General features: G+C 44.9%; 1 protein-coding gene across 1 annotated transcript in view; it reads right to left on the bottom strand.

Moving 5' to 3' along the window:
- The window catches only part of LOC118379341 (anoctamin-1), a 188661-nt gene that overhangs the window by 168265 nt on the left and 605 nt on the right, over nt 1–19791 (bottom strand). Inside the window, exons 2-3 of the mRNA XM_052517188.1 lie at nt 7960–8114; nt 5134–5439 (exon numbers count right to left, since the gene is read on the bottom strand). Coding sequence (XP_052373148.1) covers nt 5134–5439; nt 7960–8114 — 461 coding nt within the window. The remainder of the gene's footprint in view (nt 1–5133; nt 5440–7959; nt 8115–19791) is intronic.

Genomic DNA, 19791 nt, shown 5'->3' with positions numbered 1-19791 from the left:
TCAGTTTTTCTTGCGCTTTTCGATGAAACACACGTTATGTTATAGTCACAGCCTTGATTTAACCAGTTTTAGAAATGTCAGAGTGTTTTCTATCCACAAATACTAATCATATGCATATACTATATTCCTGGCATGAGTAGCAGGACGCTGAAATGTTGCGCGATTTTTAACAGAATGTTCGAAAAAGTAGGGGGTAGACTTAACAAGCATGAGGTTAAATAAACATGCCCCATTCAATAAATTTAGAACCAGGAACAGATTTAGCCCTTGGTTCTCCCCAGTTCTGACTGCCCTTAACCAACACAAAAACATCCTATGTCGTTCTGCATTAGCATCGAACAGCCCCAGTGATATGCAGCTGTTCAGGGAAGCTAGAAACCATTATACACAGGCAGTTAGAAAAGCCAAGGCTAGCTTTTTCAAGCAGAAATTTGCTTCCTGCAACACTAACTCAAAAAAGTTCTGGGAAACTGTAAAGTCCATGGAGAACAAGAACACCTCCTCCCAGCTGCCCACTGCACTGAAGATAGGAAACACTGTCACCACTGATAAATCCACCATAATTGAGAATTTCAATAAGCATTTTTCTACGGCTGGCCATGCTTTCCACCTGGCTACTCCTACCCTGGTCAACAGCACTGCACCCCCAACAGCAACTAGCCCAAGCCTTCCCCATTTCTCCTTCTCCCAAATCCATTCAGCTGATGTTCTGAAATAGCTGCAAAATCTGGACCCCTACAAATCAGCCGGGCTAGACAATCTGGACCCTTTCTTTCTAAAATTATCTGCCGAAATTGTTGCCACCCCTATTACCAGCCTGTTCAACCTCTCTTTCGTGTCGTCTGAGATTCCCAAAGATTGGAAAACAGCTGTGGTCATCCCCCTCTTCAAAGGGGGGGGACACTCTTGACCCAAACTGCTACAGACCTATATCTATCCTACCATGCCTTTCTAAGGTCTTAGAAAGCCAAGTCAACGAACAGATTACTGAACCATTTCGAATCTCACCATACCTTCTCTGCTATGCAATCTGGTTTCAGAGCTGGTCATGGGTGCACCTCAGCCACGCTCAAGGTCCTAAACGATATCTTAACCGCCATCGATAAGAATGGCGGTTATCGATGGCGGTTAAGATATCGTTTAGGACCTTGAGCGTGGCTGAGGTGCACCCATGACCAGCTCTGAAACCAGATTGTGCAGCCGTATTCATTGATCTGGCCAAGGCTTTCGACTCGGTCAATCACCACATCCTCATCGGCAGACTGAACAGCCTTGTTTTCTCAAATGATTGCCTCGCCTGGTTCACCAACTACTTCTCTGATAGAGTTCAGTGTGTCAAATCGGAGGGTCTGCTGTCCGGACCTCTGGCAGTCTCTATGGGGGTGCCACAGGGTTCAATTCTTGGACCGTCTCTCTTCTCTGTATACATCAATGAGGTCGCTCTTGCTGCTGGTGAGTCTCTGATCCACCTCTACGCAGACGACACCATTCTGTATACTTCCGGCCCTTCTTTGGACACTGTGTTAACAACCCTCCAGGCAAGCTTCAATGCCATACAACTCTCCTTCCGTGGCCTCCAATTGCTCTTAAATACAAGTACAACTAAATGCATGCTCTTCAACCGATCGCTACCTGCACCTACCCGCCTGTCCAACATCACTACTCTGCACGGCTCTGACTTAGAATACGTGGACAACTACAAATACTTAGGTGTCTGGTTAGACTGTAAACTCTCCTTCCAGACCCATATCAAACATCTCCAATCCAAAGTTAAATCTAGAATTGGCTTCCTATTTCGCAACAAAGCATCCTTCACTCATGCTGCCAAACATACCCTTGTAAAACTGACCATCCTACCAATCCTCGACTTTGGCGATGTCATTTACAAAATAGCCTCCAATACCCTACTCAACAAATTGCATGCAGTCTATCACAGTGCAATCCGTTTTGTCACCAAATCCCAATATACTACCCACCATTGCGACCTGTACGCTCTCGTTGGCTGGCCCTCGCTTCATACTCGTCGCCAAACCCACTGGCTCCATGTCATCTACAAGACCCTGCTAGGTAAAGTCCCCCCTTATCTCAGCTCGCTGGTCACCATAGCATCTCCCACCTGTAGCACACGCTCCAGCAGGTATATCTCTCTCGTCACCCCCAAAACCAATTATTTCTTTGGCCGCCTCTCCTTCCAGTTCTCTGCTGCCAATGACTGGAACGAACTACAAAAATCTCTGAAACTGGAAACACTTATCTCCCTCACTAGCTTTAAGCACCAACTGTCAGAGCAGCTCACAGATTACTGCACCTGTACATAGCCCACCTATAATTTAGCCCAAACAACTACCTCTTTCCCAACTGTATTTAATTAATTAATTTATTTAGTTCCTTTGCACCCCATTATTTTTATTTATACTTTGCACATTCTTCCATTGCAAAACTACCATTCCAGTGTTTTTTATTTATTATTTTTTTTATTTAACTAGGCAAGTCAACAAATTCTTATTTTCAATGACGGCCTAGGAACAGTGGGTTAACTGCCTGTTCAGGGGCAGAACGACAGATTTGTACCTTGTCAGCTCGGGGGTTTGAACTTGAACTTGCAACCTTCCGGTTACTAGTCCAACGCTCTAACCACTAGGCTACGCTGCTATATTGTATTTACTCTAGCCACCATGGCCTTTTTTGCCTTTACCTCCCTTCTCACCTCATTTGCTCACATTGTATATAGACTTGTTTATACTGTATTATTGACTGTATGTTTGTTTTACTCCATGTGTAACTCTGTGTCGTTGTATCTGTCGAACTGCTTTGCTTTATCTTGGCCATGTCGCAATTGTAAATGAGAACTTGTTCTCAACTTGCCTACCTGGTTAAATAAAGGTAAATAAATAAATAAATAGCTGCAGGCAACAGTAGATGAGGCATTCATGAGATGTGAAATATGTACGCAAAATAAAATACGTAAAAGGATAACTACACCTATAGGCCACATACCGGTCCCTGAAGGACCATTTCAACACATTGTAATGGACTATGTGGATATGATAACCAGTACGTGGCAAGAGGTACATATTAGTATTATAGACAGATTTAGCTGGATAGAAGCAATACCATCTGCAGATCAGGGAGCAGGAACAGTGATAAAGTTCTTGACCAGAGAAGTAATAACAAGTTTTGGGATACCAACAGAAATCAGCTCAGATAATGGATCAGCATTTGTGCGAAAAATAGTAAAACTGGTGACACAACAGCTAAGAATGAAGCAAAGGCTGAGATGTGTTTATCATCCCCAGCTGCAAGGGATTGTTGAAAGAGCAAATGGAACCCTCAAGGATTAGATAAATCAAATCTGTGCAACTTCAGGGCTGAATTGGGTAGATGCATTACTGCTTGCTTTAATGAGTTGTCACATGGAAACTAACAGAAGCACGTGCCTATGGTATGAACAGGCTCAATATACAGCGTCTAAATTAAGACTGACAAATTGCTTACAAACTAGCCGACCAGCAGCCGATGCAACCTAGCCGACCGGCAGCCGACGCAACCTAGCCGACGCGACTGGTAGCCGACACAACCTAGCATTACGCGACTGGTAGCCGACACAACCTAGCATACGCGCCTGGTAGCTGACGCAACCTAGCAGACGCACCTGGTAGCCGACGCAACCTAGCAGACACGACTGGTAGCCAACACAACCTAGCAGACGCGACTGGTAGCCGACGCAACCTAGCCGACTGGTAGCAGACGCAACCTAGCCGACTTGTAGCCGAGTAAACTAGCCGACTGATAGCCGACGCAACCTAGCCCACTGGTAGCCGACGCAACCTAGCCGACTGGCAGCCGACGCAACCTAGCCGACTGGCAGCCGACGCAACCTAGCCGACTGGTAGCCGACGCAACCTAGCCGACTGGTAGCCGACGCAACCTAGCCGACTGGTAGCAGACGCAACCTAGCCGACTGGCAGCAGACGCAACCTAGCCGACTGGCAGCAGACGCAACCTAGCCGACTGGTAGCAGACGCAACCTAGCCGACTGGTAGCAGACGCAACCTAGCCGACTGGTAGCAGACGCAACCTAGCCGACTGGTAGCAGACGCAACCTAGCCGACTGGCAGCCGACGCAACCTAGCCGACTGGCAGCCGACGCAACCTAGCCGACGCAACCTAGCCGACTGGTAGCCGACGCAACCTAGCCGACTGGTAGCCGACGCAACCTAGCCGACTGATAGCCGACGCAACCTAGCCGACTGGTAGCAGACGCAACCTAGCCGACTGGTAGCCGACGCAACCTAGCCGACTGGTAGCCGACGCAACCTAGCCGACTGGTAGCCGACGCAATCTAGCCGACTGGTAGCCGACGCAACCTAGCCGACTGGCATCCGATGCAACCCAACCTAGTCGACTAGCAGCCGACGCAACCTAGCTGACTAGTAGTGTATATATAACCTAGTTGACTCGTAGCTGATCAATATCAAATCAAAGTTTATTTGTCATTTGCGCCAAATACAACAGGTGAAATGTGAAATGCTTACCTTCAGGCTCTAACCGACAGTGGAAAAAAATACAACCTAGCTGTCTAGTAGCTGACTAGTAGCTAACAATAGCATGGAAAGTAACTTCTCACCGTCATAAGTTTTTCTAGCTCAGCAATCAGATATATTATTTCTATCTATGCGGAAGGAGACTTTGGTTAGCATGCTAATAGCTAACAATCAGCTAGCTTCCTAAACAGTTAGCATTACTAGTGTCAGTAATATGCCAATATGACAAAAAAAAGTTAGTATCTAGCATTCAGTTAGCTACCTAAACATTTAGCAATACTAGAAGCTAACAATCAGCTAGCTTCCAAAACACTTAGCAATGCTAAGTGTAGCACACATGACAAAACAAACTAGTAAATAGCAATCCGCTAGCTACCGAAACAATTAGCAATAATTTAGCTAACATTGTGTTATCTCTCTGGGATTTCATTGTACTTTTAAATTGTTTTAAACTGTACTAACCATTTACCAAAACAATCTATCAATCAATGAATAGATGTTTTCATTTATTAAGAAAAGTATCATTGGACAGATACCTTAACATACACAGCTCTAATCTCTTGTCCAGAGGTAGATTATAATATATTACCTCCTTGTCTCTCTCCAGCTGCAGGCCCTGCTCCAACAGCCCAGACTCAAACTCCTCCCTCATCATAGCTTTCTCTTCCTCACTCAGTTGAGACTCCTCCCCCTCTGGCAACCCTGCCTCCAGCTCAGGCTGCGTATCTCGTCTCAGCATGTTGGGTAGCGGAAGGCTCCCATTGGATGCTTGAGATGTGAGGGAGAGACGATGCAGGGAGATCCTCCTCTTCTTATAGTTATAGCACAGAATATAGTCCACCTTCCTCTGGCCGTCTGCAAAGAATGTTCCTTTACCAAGCTCTATGGTGGGCTCCTACACGCATGCGCACACACACACAAATCCAAATGAGGTTTTATTGTGTTAGGGTTAGGGGTGAGAGGGGAGTGTTAAAGTGGGCAAGACATAGTGCTGGTAGCTTTATCCCAGATTTGGGTCTGCTCTCTTGCCAACTCAAAACATGTTTGGTATGACAATTATATACAGAGTTGGACAAGACAGAGATGCTAGTTCTAGGTCCCAAGAAACAAAGAGATCTTCTTTTGAATCTGACAATTAATCTTGATGGTTGACCTGTCGTCTCAAATAAAACTGAAGGACCTCGGCGTTACTCTGGACCCTAATCTGTCTTTTGACGAACATATCAAGACTGTTTCAAGGACAGCTTTTTACCATCTACGTAACATTGCAAAAATCTGAAATTTTCTGTCCAAAATTGATGCAGAAAAATTAATCCTGCTTTTGTCACTTCTAGGTTAGACTACTGCAATACTCTACATTCCAACTACCCGGATAAAGCACTAAATAAACTTCAGTTAAACACAGATGCTAAACCCGGCTGCTAGAGTCTTGACTAGACCCCAAAAATTGGATCGCATTACTCCAGTACTAGCTTCTCTACACTGGCTAAAGGGTTGATTTCAAGGTTTCACTGCTAACCTACAAAGCATTTCATGGGCTTGCTCCCACCTCTCTTTCCGATTTGGTCCTGCCGTACATACCTACACATACGCTACGGTCACAAGACGCAGGCCTCCTTACAGTCCCTAGAATTTCTAAACAAATAGCTGGTGGTAGGGCTTTCTCCTATAGACCTCCATTTTTATGGAATGGTCTGCCTACCCATGTGAGAGAGGCAGATTCAGTCTCAACCTTTAAGTCTTTATTGAAGACTCATCTCTTCAGTAGGTCCTATGATTGAGTGTAGTCTGGCCCAGGAGTGTGAAGGTGAACGGAAAGGCACTGGTGCAACGAACTGCCCTTACTGTCTCTGCCTGGCCGGTTCCCCTCTCTCCACTGGGATTCTCTGCCTCTAATCCTATTTCATGGGCTGAGTCACTGGCTTACTGGTGCTCTTCCATGCCGTCCCTGGGAGGGGTGCGTCACTTGAGTGTTTGAGTCACTAACGTGATCTTCCTGACTGGGTTGGCGCGCCCCCTTGGGTTGTGCCGTGGCGGAGATCTTTGTGGGCTATACTCGACCTTGTCTCAGGATGGTAAATTGGTGGTTGAAGATATCCCTCTAGTGGTGTGGGGGCTGTACTTTGGCAAAGTGGATGGAGTTATATCCTGCCTGTTTGGCCATGTCAGGGGGTATCGTTGGATGGGGCCACAATGTCTCCCGACCACTCCTGTCTCAGCCTCCAGTATTTATGCTGCAGTAGTTTATGTGTCGGGGGGCTAGGGCCACTCTGTTATATCTGGAGTCTGTGTGAATTTAAGTATGCTCTCTCTAACTGTCTCTCTCTTTCACGCTCTCTTTCACTCTCTTTCTTTCTTTCTTTCTTTCTTTCTTTCTTTCTTTCTTTCTCTCTCGGAGGACCTGAGCCCTAGGACCATGCCTCACTACCTGGCCTGATGACTCCTTGTTGTCCCCAGTCCACCTGGCCGTACTCCTGCTACAGTTTCAACTGTTCTGCCTGCGGCTCTGGAATCCTGACCTGTTCACCGGACGTGCTACCTGTCCCAGACCTGTTGTTTTCGACTCTCTAGAGACAGCAGGAGCGGTAGAGATACTCTGAATGATCGGCTATGAAAAGCCAACTGACATTTACTCCTGAGGTGCTGACCTGTTGCACCCTCGACATTCACTGTGATTATTATTATTTGACCCCTTCTAGTCACCTATGAACATTTGAACATCTTGGCCATTCTCTGTTATAATCTCAACCCGGCACAGCCAGAAGAGGACTGGCCACCCCTCACAACCTGGTTCCTCTCTAGGTTTCTTCCTAGGTTCTGGCCTTTCTAGGGAGTTTTTTTGCTTCTACACCTGCATTGCTTGCTGTTTGGGGTTTTAGGCTGGGTTTCTGTACAGGACTGTGAGATATCAGCTGATGTAAGAAGGGCTTTATAAATCAATTTGATTTGATTTGAGTTGAGTTGTCAAGAGAGCAGACAATCAGATCTGGGACCAGACTTTGAAAATACCTAAAAGATAAAAGATAATAGTACACCTGTTTCAATAATAGCTGCAAGATAACAGTACAGACTATCACTAAGGCTGTCTGAAAAGGTTATCAGACATCAAATCCTTGTATCCTCTGTCCTGGTTTCCTCCAATTCCTCACCTCCCTCTTAATGCGCATTTGAGGAGAGGATTCAAGGTCCCTCCAATGAACCTCCTCTTCCAATTAGTTTTGAGAAGGAGGTGAGGAAACAAGGACGGAGCAAACAAGTAATGGTTGGTAATATCTTCAGTAAAGCAGATGCCTAGTATTTAGTAAAACAGCAATGGAGTCTCCAAATTGAAGATACATGTGAAGGGTTAGGGGTCAGGGGTTAGAGGTCAGGGACTAGAGGTTAAAGGTCAGGAGTTAGGGATTTAAGGTTGTACCGTGGTAGGCTGCTTCGCGCTGCCCGGGGGATTTCCATTATCCAATCCCATCTCAGAGAGCGAGCAAGCCAATGAGCGAAGCTTCTCAGATTGGACAGATGATGACTCACCCATCGCCCTGGCAACACGCATACGCTCCGTGCCGTTCCACGCTTCTGTCAGGGTGACACACACACACACACACACATACACACACACACACACAAATAGTTGATAGACAGCCAATATCTGAACTCTTGTTTTTGTTATCCATCCCTGTGTCTCAGTTGGGACCGGAACTCTGCTCTCCAATGTATTTACCATTAGGCCAAGTGGAGAAACCAATGTATTTTTCATTAGGCCAAATGGAGAAACCAACGTACAGTATTTACCATTTGTCCAAGTGAAAATTGCATCTTGGGAGAAAGGTGACGCTCAAAATGCATTCTTCCGAAATTGGAGCATGGAACGGTCGCAGTATCAGTCCAATTCAAAGAACGGGGAACGGAGGCAAATTTTTAGATGCATACTTTGTTTGTACACATTTCAAAGCATCAAAGCTTCAACTGAAATATTCCCAGGATAGTTTACATAATGAGACGCAACCACACAAAAAAAAAGAATAATTTATTGAAAACAATCCCGGCTGGTTTTGTGCTGAGGTGCGACAATGTGAACTCAGAATAAGAATGTTGTCCATCTACATATCATATGTTGCCTGACTACAATAGTTTATAATGAAATATTAATAAATACATTGTGTTCATTTTGGGATGTTTAACTGCCCAGAAAACCAATTTTGGTGTTGTAGATCGCAGTCAAGGAATTGGAAGCTAGCTTGCTAATGTAAGAATTTGTAGCTAACGTTGGCCATCTACGTAAACAACATTAGTTTTAGGTAGCTGGCTAGCTAGATTATTCCAATTCACATATACAGTTGAATTCAGAAGTTTACATACACCTTAGCCAAATACATTTAAAGTCAGTATTTCACAATTCCTGACATTTATCCTAGTAAAAATGCCCTCTCTTAGGTCATTTAAGATTACCACTTTATTTTAAGAATGTGAAATGTCAGAATAATAGAGGGAATGATAGACACTTAAACATCACAATGTAACTCCAAGTCAATCACACTTCTGTGAAATCAAACTGTCCACTTAGGAAGCAACACTGATTGACAATAAATGTCACATGCTGTTGGTGCAAATGGAATTGACAACAGGTGGAAATTATAGGCAATTAGCAAGACACCCCCAATAAAGGAGTGGTTCTGCAGGTGATAACCACAGACCACTTCTCAGTTCCTATGCTTCCTGGCTGATGTTTTGGTCACTTTTGAATGCTGGTAGTGCTTTCACTCTAGTGGTAGCATGAGACGGAGTCTACAACCCACACAAGTAGCTCAGGTAGTGCAGCTCATCCAGGATGGCATATCAATGCGAGCTGTGGCAAGAAGGTTTGCTGTGTCTGTCAGCGTAATGTCCAGAACATGGAGGCGCTACCAGGAGACAGGCCAGTACATAAGGAGACGTGGAGGAGGCCGTAGGAGGGCAACAACCCAGCAGTAGGACCACTACCTCCGCCTTTGTGCAAGGAGGAGCAAGAGGAGCACTGCCAGAGCCCTGCAAAATTAACTCCAGCAGGCCACAAATGTGCATGTGTCTGCTCAAACGATCAGAAACAGACTTCATGAGGGTGGTATGAGGGCCCGACGTCCACAGGTGGGGGTTGTGCTTACAGCCCAACACCGTGCAGGACGTTTGGCATTCGCCAGAGAACACCAAGATTGGCAAATTCGCCACTGGTGCCCTGTGCTCTTCACAGATGAAAGCAGGTTCACATGAGCACAGGTGACAGTCTGGAGACGCCGTGGAGAACGTTCTGCTGCCTGCAACATCCTCAAGAATGACCGGTTTGGCGGTGGGTCAGTCATGGTGTGGGGTGGCATTTCTTTGGGGGGCCGCACAGCCCTCCATGTGCTCTCCAGAGGTAGCCTGACTGACATCAGGTAACGAGATGAGATCCTCAGACCCCTTGTGAGACCATATGCTGGTGCGGTTGGCCCTGGGTTCCTCCTAATGCAAGACAATGCTAGACCTCATGTTTTATTTATTTTATTTTACCTTTATTTAACCAGGCAAGTCAGTTAAGAACATATTCTTATTTTCAATGACGGCCTGGGGACAGTGGGTTAACTGCCTGTTCAGGGGCAGAACGACAGATTTGTACCTTGTCAGCTCGGGGGCTGGGCTGGAGTGTGTCAGCAATTCCTGCAAGAGGAAGGCATTGATGCTATGGACTGGCCCGCCCGTTCCCCAGACCTGAATCCAATTGAGCACATCTGGGACATCATGTCGCGCTCCATCCACCAACGCCACGTTGCACCACAGACTGTCCAGGAGTTGGCGGATGCTTTAGTCCATGCCTGGAAGGAGATCCCTCAGGAGACCATCCGCCACCTCATCAGGAGCATGCCCGGGCGTTGTAGGGAGGTCATACAGGCACGTGGAGGCCACACACACTACTGAGCCTCATTTTGACTTGTTTTACGGACATTACATCAAAGTTGGATCCACCTGTAGTGTGGTTTTCCACTTTAATTTTGAGTGTGACTCCAAATCCAGACCTCCATGGGTTGATAAATTTGATTTCCATTGATCATTTTTGTGTGATTTTGTTGTCAGCACATTCAACTATGTCAAGAAAAAAGTAGTTAATAAGAATATTTCATTCATTCAGATCTAGGATGTGTTATTTTAGTGTTCCCTTTATTTTTTTGAGCAGTGTATTTCATATTTTATTTCTTTCATCACATTCCCAGTGGGTCAGAAGTGTACATACACTCAATTAGTATTTGGTAGCACTTCCTGACTGATGTCTTGAGATGTTGCTTCAATATATCCACATAATTTTCCATCCTCATGATGAACGTGTCTCCTTCCTGAGCGGTGTGACGGCTGCGTGGTCCTATAGTGTTAATTATTGCGTACTATTGTTTGTACAGATGAACATGGTACCTTCAGGTGTTTGGAAATTGCTCCCAAGGATGAAACAGACCTGTGGAGGTCTAGAATTTTTTGTCTGAGGTCTTGGCTGATTTCTTTTGATTTTCCCATGATGTCAAGCAAATAGGCACTGAGTTTGAAGGTAGGCCTTGAAAAACATCCACAGGTACACCTCCAATTGACTTAGTGTCTGTAAACTTCTGACCAACTGGAATTGTGATACAGTGAATTATAAGTGAAATAATCTGTCTGTAAACTCTATCCACCAACAAGAAACCAGCCAGCACTAACTCTATCCACCAACAAGAAACCAGTCAGCTCTAACTCTATCCACCAACAAGAAACCAGTCAGCACTAACTCTATTCACCAACAAGAAACCAGTCAGCACTAACTCTATCCACCAACAAGAAACCAGCCAGCACTAACTCTATCCACCAACAAGAAACCAGTCAGCACTAACTCTATTCACCAACAAGAAACCAGTCAGCACTAACTCTATCCACCAACAAGAAACCAGCCAGCACTAACTCTATCCACCAACAAGAAACCAGTCAGCTCTAACTCTATCCACCAACAAGAAACCAGCCAGCTCTAACTCTATCCACCAACAAGAAACCAGCCAGCACTAACTCTATCCACCAACAAGAAACCAGTCAGCACTAACTCTATCCACCAACAAGACACCAGTCAGCACTAACTCTATCCACCAACAAGAAACCAGCCAGCACTAACTCTATCCACCAACAAGAAACCAGTCAGCACCAACTCTATCCACCAACAAGAAACCAGTCAGCTCTAACTCTATCCACCAACAAGAAACCAGTCAGCACTAACTCTATCCACCTAACAGGAAACCAGCCAGCTCTAACTCTATCCACCCAACAGGAAACCAGCCAGCACTAACTCTATCCACCAACAAGACACCAGCCAGCTCTAACTCTATCCACCAACAAGAAATGGCCAGCATTAACTCTATCCACCAACAAGAAACCAGCCAACACTAACTCTATCCACCAACAAGACACCAGCCAGCACTAACTCTATCCACCAACAAGACACCAGCCAGCTCTAACTCTATCCACCAACAAGACACCAGCCAGCTCTAACTCTATCCACCCAACAGGAAACCAGCCAGCACTAACTCTATCCACCCAACAGGAAACCAGCCAGCTCTAACTCTATCCACCAACAAGAAACCAGCCAGCTCTAATTCTATCCGCCAACAAGAAACCAGCCAGCTCTAAATCTATCCACCAACAAGACACCAACCAGCACTAACTCTATCCACCCATAAGTAATCCAGCTCTATCTCTAACCACCCATAAGTAATCCAGCTCTATCTATAACCACCCAAAAGGAAACCAATTCTAACTCTCACCTCCAACAGGAAGGTTGGCTGGGAAATGGGTCAACAAATAGCAAATAAGCAAATAGTAGAGATGGGTCACCAAACAACAAATAGTAGATATGGGTCAACAAACAACAAATAGTAGAGATGGGTCAACAAATAGTAGATATGGGTCAACAAACAACAAATAGTAGATATGGGTCAACAAACAACAAATAGTAGAGATGGGTCAACAAATAGTAGAGATGGGTCAACAAACAACAAATAGTAGAGATGGGTCAACAAACAACAAATAGTAGAGATGGGTCAACAAACAACAAATAGTAGATATGGGTCAACAAACAACAAATAGTAGAGATGGGTCAACAAATAGTAGAGATGGGTCAACAAACAACAAATAGTAGAGATGGGTCAACAAACAACAAATAGTAGAGATGGGTCAACAAACAACAAATAGTAGATATGGGTCAACAAACAACAAATAGTAGAGATGGGTCAACAAACAACAAATAGTAGAGATGGGTCAACAAACAACAAATAGTAGAGATGGGTCAACAAATAGTAGAGATGGGTCAACAAACAACAAATTGTAGATATGGGTCAACAAACAACAAATAGTAGAGATGGGTCAACAAATAGTAGATATGGGTCAACAAACAACAAATAGTAGAGATGGGTCAACAAACAACAAATAGTAGAGATGGGTCAACAAATAGTAGAGATGGGTCAACAGGTTTCAAGACTAGTCATTCAACTGAGACTGCTCTTCTCTGTATCACGGAGGCGCTCCGCACTGCTAAAGCTAACTCTCTCTCCTCTGCTCTCATCCTTCTAGACCTATCGGCTGCCTTCGATACTGTGAACCATCAGATCCTCCTCTCCACCCTCTCCGAGTTGGGCATCTCCGGCGCGGCCCACGCTTGGATAGCGTCCTACCTGACCCTGACAGGTCGCTCCTACCAGGTGGCGTGGCGCGAATCTGTCTCCTCACCACGCGCTCTCACCACTGGTGTCCCCCAGGGCTCTGTTCTAGGCCCTCTCCTATTCTCGCTATACACCAAGTCACTTGGCTCTGTCATAACCTCACATGGTCTCTCCTATCATTGCTATGCAGACGACACACAATTAATCTTCTCCTTTCCCCCTTCTGATGACCAGGTGGCGAATCGCATCTCTGCATGTCTGGCAGACATATCAGTGTGGATGACGGATCACCACCTCAAGCTGAACCTCGGCAAGACGGAGCTGTTCTTCCTCCCGGGGAAGGACTGCCCGTTCCATGATCTCGCCATCACGGTTGACAACTCCATTGTGTCCTCCTCCCAGAGCGCTAAGAACCTTGGCGTGATCCTAGACAACACCCTGTCGTTCTCAACTAACATCAAGGCGGTGGCCCGTTCCTGTAGGTTCATGCTCTACAACATCCGCAGAGTACGACCCTGCCTCACACAGGAAGCGGCGCAGGTCCTAATCCAGGCACTTGTCATCTCCCGTCTGGATTACTGCAACTCGCTGTTGGCTGGGCTCCCTGCCTGTGCCATTAAACCCCTACAACTCATCCAGAACGCCGCAGCCCGTCTGGTGTTCAACCTTCCCAAGTTCTCTCACGTCACCCCGCTCCTCCGCTCTCTCCACTGGCTTCCAGTTGAAGCTCGCATCCGCTACAAGACCATGGTGCTTGCCTACGGAGCTGTGAGGGGAACGGCACCTCAGTACCTCCAGGCTCTGATCAGGCCCTACACCCAAACAAGGGCACTGCGTTCATCCACCTCTGGCCTGCTCGCCTCCCTACCACTGAGGAAGTACAGTTCCCGCTCAGCCCAGTCAAAACTGTTCGCTGCTCTGGCCCCCAATGGTGGAACAAACTCCCTCACGACGCCAGGACAGCGGAGTCAATCACCACCTTCCGGAGACACCTGAAACCCCACCTCTTTAAGGAATACCTAGGATAGGATAAAGTAATCCTTCTCACCCCCCCCCTTAAAAGATTTAGATGCACTATTGTAAAGTGGCTGTTCCACTGGATGTCATAAGGTGAATGCACCAATTTGTAAGTCGCTCTGGATAAGAGCGTCTGCTAAATGACTTAAATGTAATGTAAATGTAACAAACAACAAATAGTAGATATGGGTCAACAAATAGTAGAGATGGGTCAACAAACAACAAATAGTAGAGATGGGTCAACAAACAACAAATAGTAGAGATGGGTCAACAAACAACAAATAGTAGAGATGGGTCAACAAACAACAAATAGTAGAGATGGGTCAACAAACAACAAATAGTAGAGATGGGTCAACAAATAGTAGAGATGGGTCAACAAACAACAAATAGTAGAGATGGGTCAACAAACAACAAATAGTAGAGATGGGTCAACAAATAGTAGATGGGTCAACAAATAGTAGATATGGGTCAACAAACAACAAATAGTAGAGATGGGTCAACAAACAACAAATAGTAGAGATGGGTCAACAAACAACAAATAGTAGAGATGGGTCAACAAACAACAAATAGTAGAGATGGGTCAACAAACAACAAATAGTAGAGATGGGTCAACAAACAACAAATTGGCAAATGTGATTAGAGTTGTTGTTGTGTGTGGGGGGGTCAATTGTGTGCGGGCGTGTTTGTGTTTGTGTGTGATAACCTATAAGCGTCTTTACCCTCTGCCTTAGGGGAAGTGAACTAATTGTCACAGCAGGAGTTTTAACTCTTTATCACCACATGCAAACACACCCACACACAATTACACGCATGCATGCACACCCACACATGTCATCACACAGCAGAGCAGAGGTTGTCTCCCAGTAATAGAGGGGAAGAGAGCAGCAGCATTCTCCTGGAATAGAGAAGATTAACTCACACACACCCTGCTGCTATTAACAGACACGGAACCCTGCTCATAGTCAATAACATTAACTCACACACACCCTGCTGCTATTAACAGACGCGGAACCCTGCTCATAGTCAATAATATTAACTCACACACACGCTGCTGCTATTAACAGACGCGGAACCCTGCTCATAGTCAATAATATTAACTCACACACACGCTGCTGCTATTAACAGACGCGGAACCCTGCTCATAGTTAATATCATTAACTCACACACAGAGTGGGTGGTTTCCCTAAAGATACTGTAATCTGTGACACCAGCCATGAGTCCACTAGGACTGTACAATATTATACATCAAAACCTGAGAGACACTAAGGCATAGATTCAATCAGAACAAGCATCAACCGGCGACAGCAGACACCTGCATAGCGGATGTTTTGTGGCCTGCGTTGGAGCTGTGAATTCGGTGAGCAGCTGCTCTTGCTAACATTGCCAAGCCACATCCACTCCTGTTAGGGTTAGTGTAGGATACATGTAAATAATTACACTCAAACGAAACATCATTACACTAAATAATGAGGATTTCTATCATCCTAATGGAGGAGTAGGTACTCCTATCATCCTAATGGAGGAGTAGATTACATCTATCATCCTAATGGAGGAGTAGATTACATCTATCATCCTAATGGAGGAGTAGATTACAACTCACGTTCCAGTGTTCAAATTTGTAAAAAAAAAATAAAGAAAAAAGGCTGCCTAGGATTTCTGTTAATGTGAATAGCAATGTTGTGTTAAGTATAATGCAGGGAGCCACCTGTGGATTTCACATATATTTATTAATATATAATATATAGTACCATAGTACTATAGTAGTAGTATAGTACCAGTATAGTACTGTAAGGTGTATTTAGTATGCTGTAGTTCTGTAGCTAACCCTGTGTCCCTGTAGGGTCTAGGATGTTTCCAGACATATATTTATTAATATAGTACCAGTATAGTACTGTAAGGTGTATTTAGTATGCTGTAGTTCTGTAGCTAACCCTGTGTCCCTGTAGGGTCTAGGATGTTTCCAGACATATATTTGTTAATATAGTACCAGTATAGTACTGTAAGGTGTAGTTAGTATGCTGTAGTTCTGTAGCTAACCCTGTGTCCCTGTAGGGTCTAGGATGTTTCCAGACATATATTTATTAATATAGTACCAGTATAGTACTGTAAGGTGTAGTTAGTATGCTGTAGTTCTGTAGCTAACCCTGTGTCCCTGTAGGGTCTGGATGTTTCCAGACATATATTTATTAAAGTTCTGAACCAAGATGGCGTAGCAGTGCAGACGTGGATTGTTGTCCTCTCGTTTACTTTTTGTATTTTTCGTATTTTTTGAATATATATATATATTTATCTCCTTTTCCATTTTTAAATTAAATATACTTTCCGGTAACCCGCCTCACTCAGTGTGACACTGACCCAATTTTTTTTAGACCCTATAGCCAAAACTTTCATCAGAAGGTAGCCAGCTAATTAGCTAAGTTACTAGCTATTTAGTCATTGTTAGCCACTGCTAGTGGCCTTTATCCTCTGCGACCCCAGCCATTTTTTTAGCTTGGATAATACCTGCCAGCCTCGGACTGTTTTTCTCCACTACAACACCAGATTCCTGCCGTAAACCCTGGACCATTGATCATCACAGCTAGCTGGCGGCCACTGAGTGACCCAGCCCCGAAGCTAGCCCTGAGCCAGACACATCTCCCAGCTAGCAAATGAAATTACCACAACTACAATACCTCTTTCCCCATCTGGCCCGGTCCCTTCGTCTACACGGCACCCCACCGTACCACCACGACTGGTCCGCAGACGTAATTCCATCAGCTGTGCCTTCAACCGGCCTTTGCCGGATGTTGGAGCAGAAGCTTCTACCTACCCGGCCTGCTAACTTTAAACGCTGTGTCTCCCGCGTGCTAGTGTAGCAACGCCTACCTAGCGGCTTCCCTGTTCCTTCTATTGCTGCCCCCTGGACCCTATGATCACTTGGCTACATAGCTGATGCCTGCTGGACTGTTAATTTATCACGGTACTTCACTTTGTTTCTTTGTTTATCTGTCGGCCCCAGCCTCAAACTCAGGCCCTAAGTGTAGTTCACAGATACTCTCTGTCCATTCATCGCCATTTTACCTGTTGTTGTTGTCTTAGCTGATTAGCTGTTGTTGTCTTACCAGTTGGTGTCTTAGCTAGCTCTCCCAATCAACACCTGTGATTGCTTTATGCCTCGCTTTATGTCTCTCTCAAATGTCAATATGCCTTGTATACTGTTGTTTAGGATAGTTATTATTGTCTTAGTTTACTGCGGAGCCCCTAGTCCCACTGTACATGCCTCAGATACCTCCTTTGTCCCAATTCCCACACATGCGGTGACCTCACCCAGTATAACAAGCATGTCCAGAGATGCAACCTCTCTATTGTCACCCAGTACCTGGGTTTACCTCCACTGTACCCACACCCTACCATACCCCTGTCTGCATATTATGCCCTGAATCTATTCTACCATGCCCAGAAATCTGCTCCTTTTATTCTCTGTCCCCAACGAACTAGATGACCAGTTTTGCTAGCCTTTAGCCGTACCCTCATCCTACTCCTCCTCTGTTCTTTGAGTGATGTGGAGGTAAACCCAGGCCCTGCGTGTCCCCAGGCAATCTCATTCGTTGACTTCTGTAATCGAAAAAGCCTTGGTTTCATGCATGTTAACATCAGAAGCCCCCCCCTAAGTTTGTTTTACTCACTGCTTTAGCACACTCCGCCAACCCTGATGTCCTAGCCTTGTCTGAATCCTGGCTTAGGAAGGCCGCCAAAGATTCTGAGATTTCCATACCCAATACAACATTTTCCGTCAAGATAGAACTGCCAAAGGGGGAGGAGTTGCAATCTACTGCAGAGATAGCCTGCACAGTTCTGTCATACTTTTCAGGTCTATACCCAAATACTTCGAGCTTCTAATTTAAAAAATGTATCTCTCCAGAAATAAGTCTCTCACTGTTGCCGCCTGTTATAGACCCCCCTCAGCTCCCAACTGTGCCCTGGACACCATATGTGAATTGATTACCCCACATCTATCTTCAGAGTTCGTTCTGTTAGGTGACCTAAACTGGGATATGCTTAACACCCCAGCAGTCCTACAATCTAAGCTAGATACCCTCAATCTCACACAAAATATCAAGGAAACCACCAGGTACAACCCTAAATCCATAAACATGGGCACCCTCATAGATATTATCCTGACCAACTTGCCCACCAAATACACCAATGCTGTTTTCAATCAGGATCTCAGCGATCACTGCGTCATTGCCTGCATCCGCTATGGGACTGCGGTCAAACGACCACCCCTCATCACTGTCAAACGCTCCCTAAAACACTTCTGCGAGAAGGCCTTTCTAATCGACCTGGTCCCGGTATCCTGGAAGGATATTGACCTCATCTCATCAGTCGAGGATGCCTGGTAGTTCTTTAAAAGTAATTTCCTCACCATCTTAAATAAGCATGCCCTTTTCAAAAAAGGGCAGCTAACCGATCGCTGCAGCTGTACATAGTCCATCTGTAAATAGCCCACCCACCCTACCTCCTCATCCCCATACCTCATCCCCATATTGTTTTAATTTACTTTGCTGCTCTTTTGCACACCAGTATCACTACTTACACACCATCATCTGCTCATCATCATCTGCTCATCTATCACTCCCTCCAGTGTTAATCTGCTAAATTGTAATTACTTTGCTACTATGGCCTATTCCTTGCCTTACCACGTCATGCCATTCACACACTGTATATAGACCTTCTTTTATTCTATTGTGTTATTGACTGTACGTTTGTTTATTCCATGTGTAACTCTGGGTTGTTGTTTGTGTCGCACTGCTTTGCTTTATCTTGGCCAGGTCGCAGTTGTAAATGAGAACTTGTTCTCAACTGGCCTACCTGGTTAAATAAAGGTGTTCTCAACTGACCTACCTGGTTAAATAAATAATAATAACAATATAGTACCAGTATAGTACTGTAAGGTGTAGTTAGTATGCTATAGTCCTGTAGCTAACCCTGTCCCTGTAGGGTCTAGGATGTTTCCAGACATATATTTATTAATATAGTACCAGTATAGTACTGTAAGGTGTAGTTAGTATGCTATAGTCCTGTAGCTAACCCTGTCACTGTAAGGTCTAGGATGCTTACAGATATATTTATTAATATAGTACCAGTATAGTACTGTAAGGTGTAGTTAGTATGCTGTAGTTCTGTAGCTAACCCTGTGTCCCTGTAGGGTCTAGGATGTTTCCAGACATATATTTGTTAATATAGTACCAGTATAGTACTGTAAGGTGTATTTAGTATGCTGCAGTTCTGTAGCTAACCCTGTGTCCCTGTAGGGTCTGGATGTTTCCAGACATATATTTATTAATATAGTACCAGTATAGTACTGTAAGGTGTAGTTAGTATGCTGTAGTTCTGTAGTTAACCCTGTGTCCCTGTAGGGTCTAGGATGTTTCCAGACATATATTTATTAATATAGTCCCAGTATAGTACTGTAAGGTGTAGTTAGTATGCTATAGTCCTGTAGCTAACCCTGTGTCTCTGTAGGGTCTAGGATGCTTACAGACATATTTATTAATATAGTACCAGTATAGTAC

This window comes from Oncorhynchus keta, unplaced genomic scaffold, assembly GCF_023373465.1.
Source record: "Oncorhynchus keta strain PuntledgeMale-10-30-2019 unplaced genomic scaffold, Oket_V2 Un_scaffold_6048_pilon_pilon, whole genome shotgun sequence".
In the NCBI taxonomy this organism is placed as follows: domain Eukaryota; kingdom Metazoa; phylum Chordata; class Actinopteri; order Salmoniformes; family Salmonidae; genus Oncorhynchus; species Oncorhynchus keta.
This window is presented reverse-complemented; position numbering and strand designations above follow the sequence as displayed.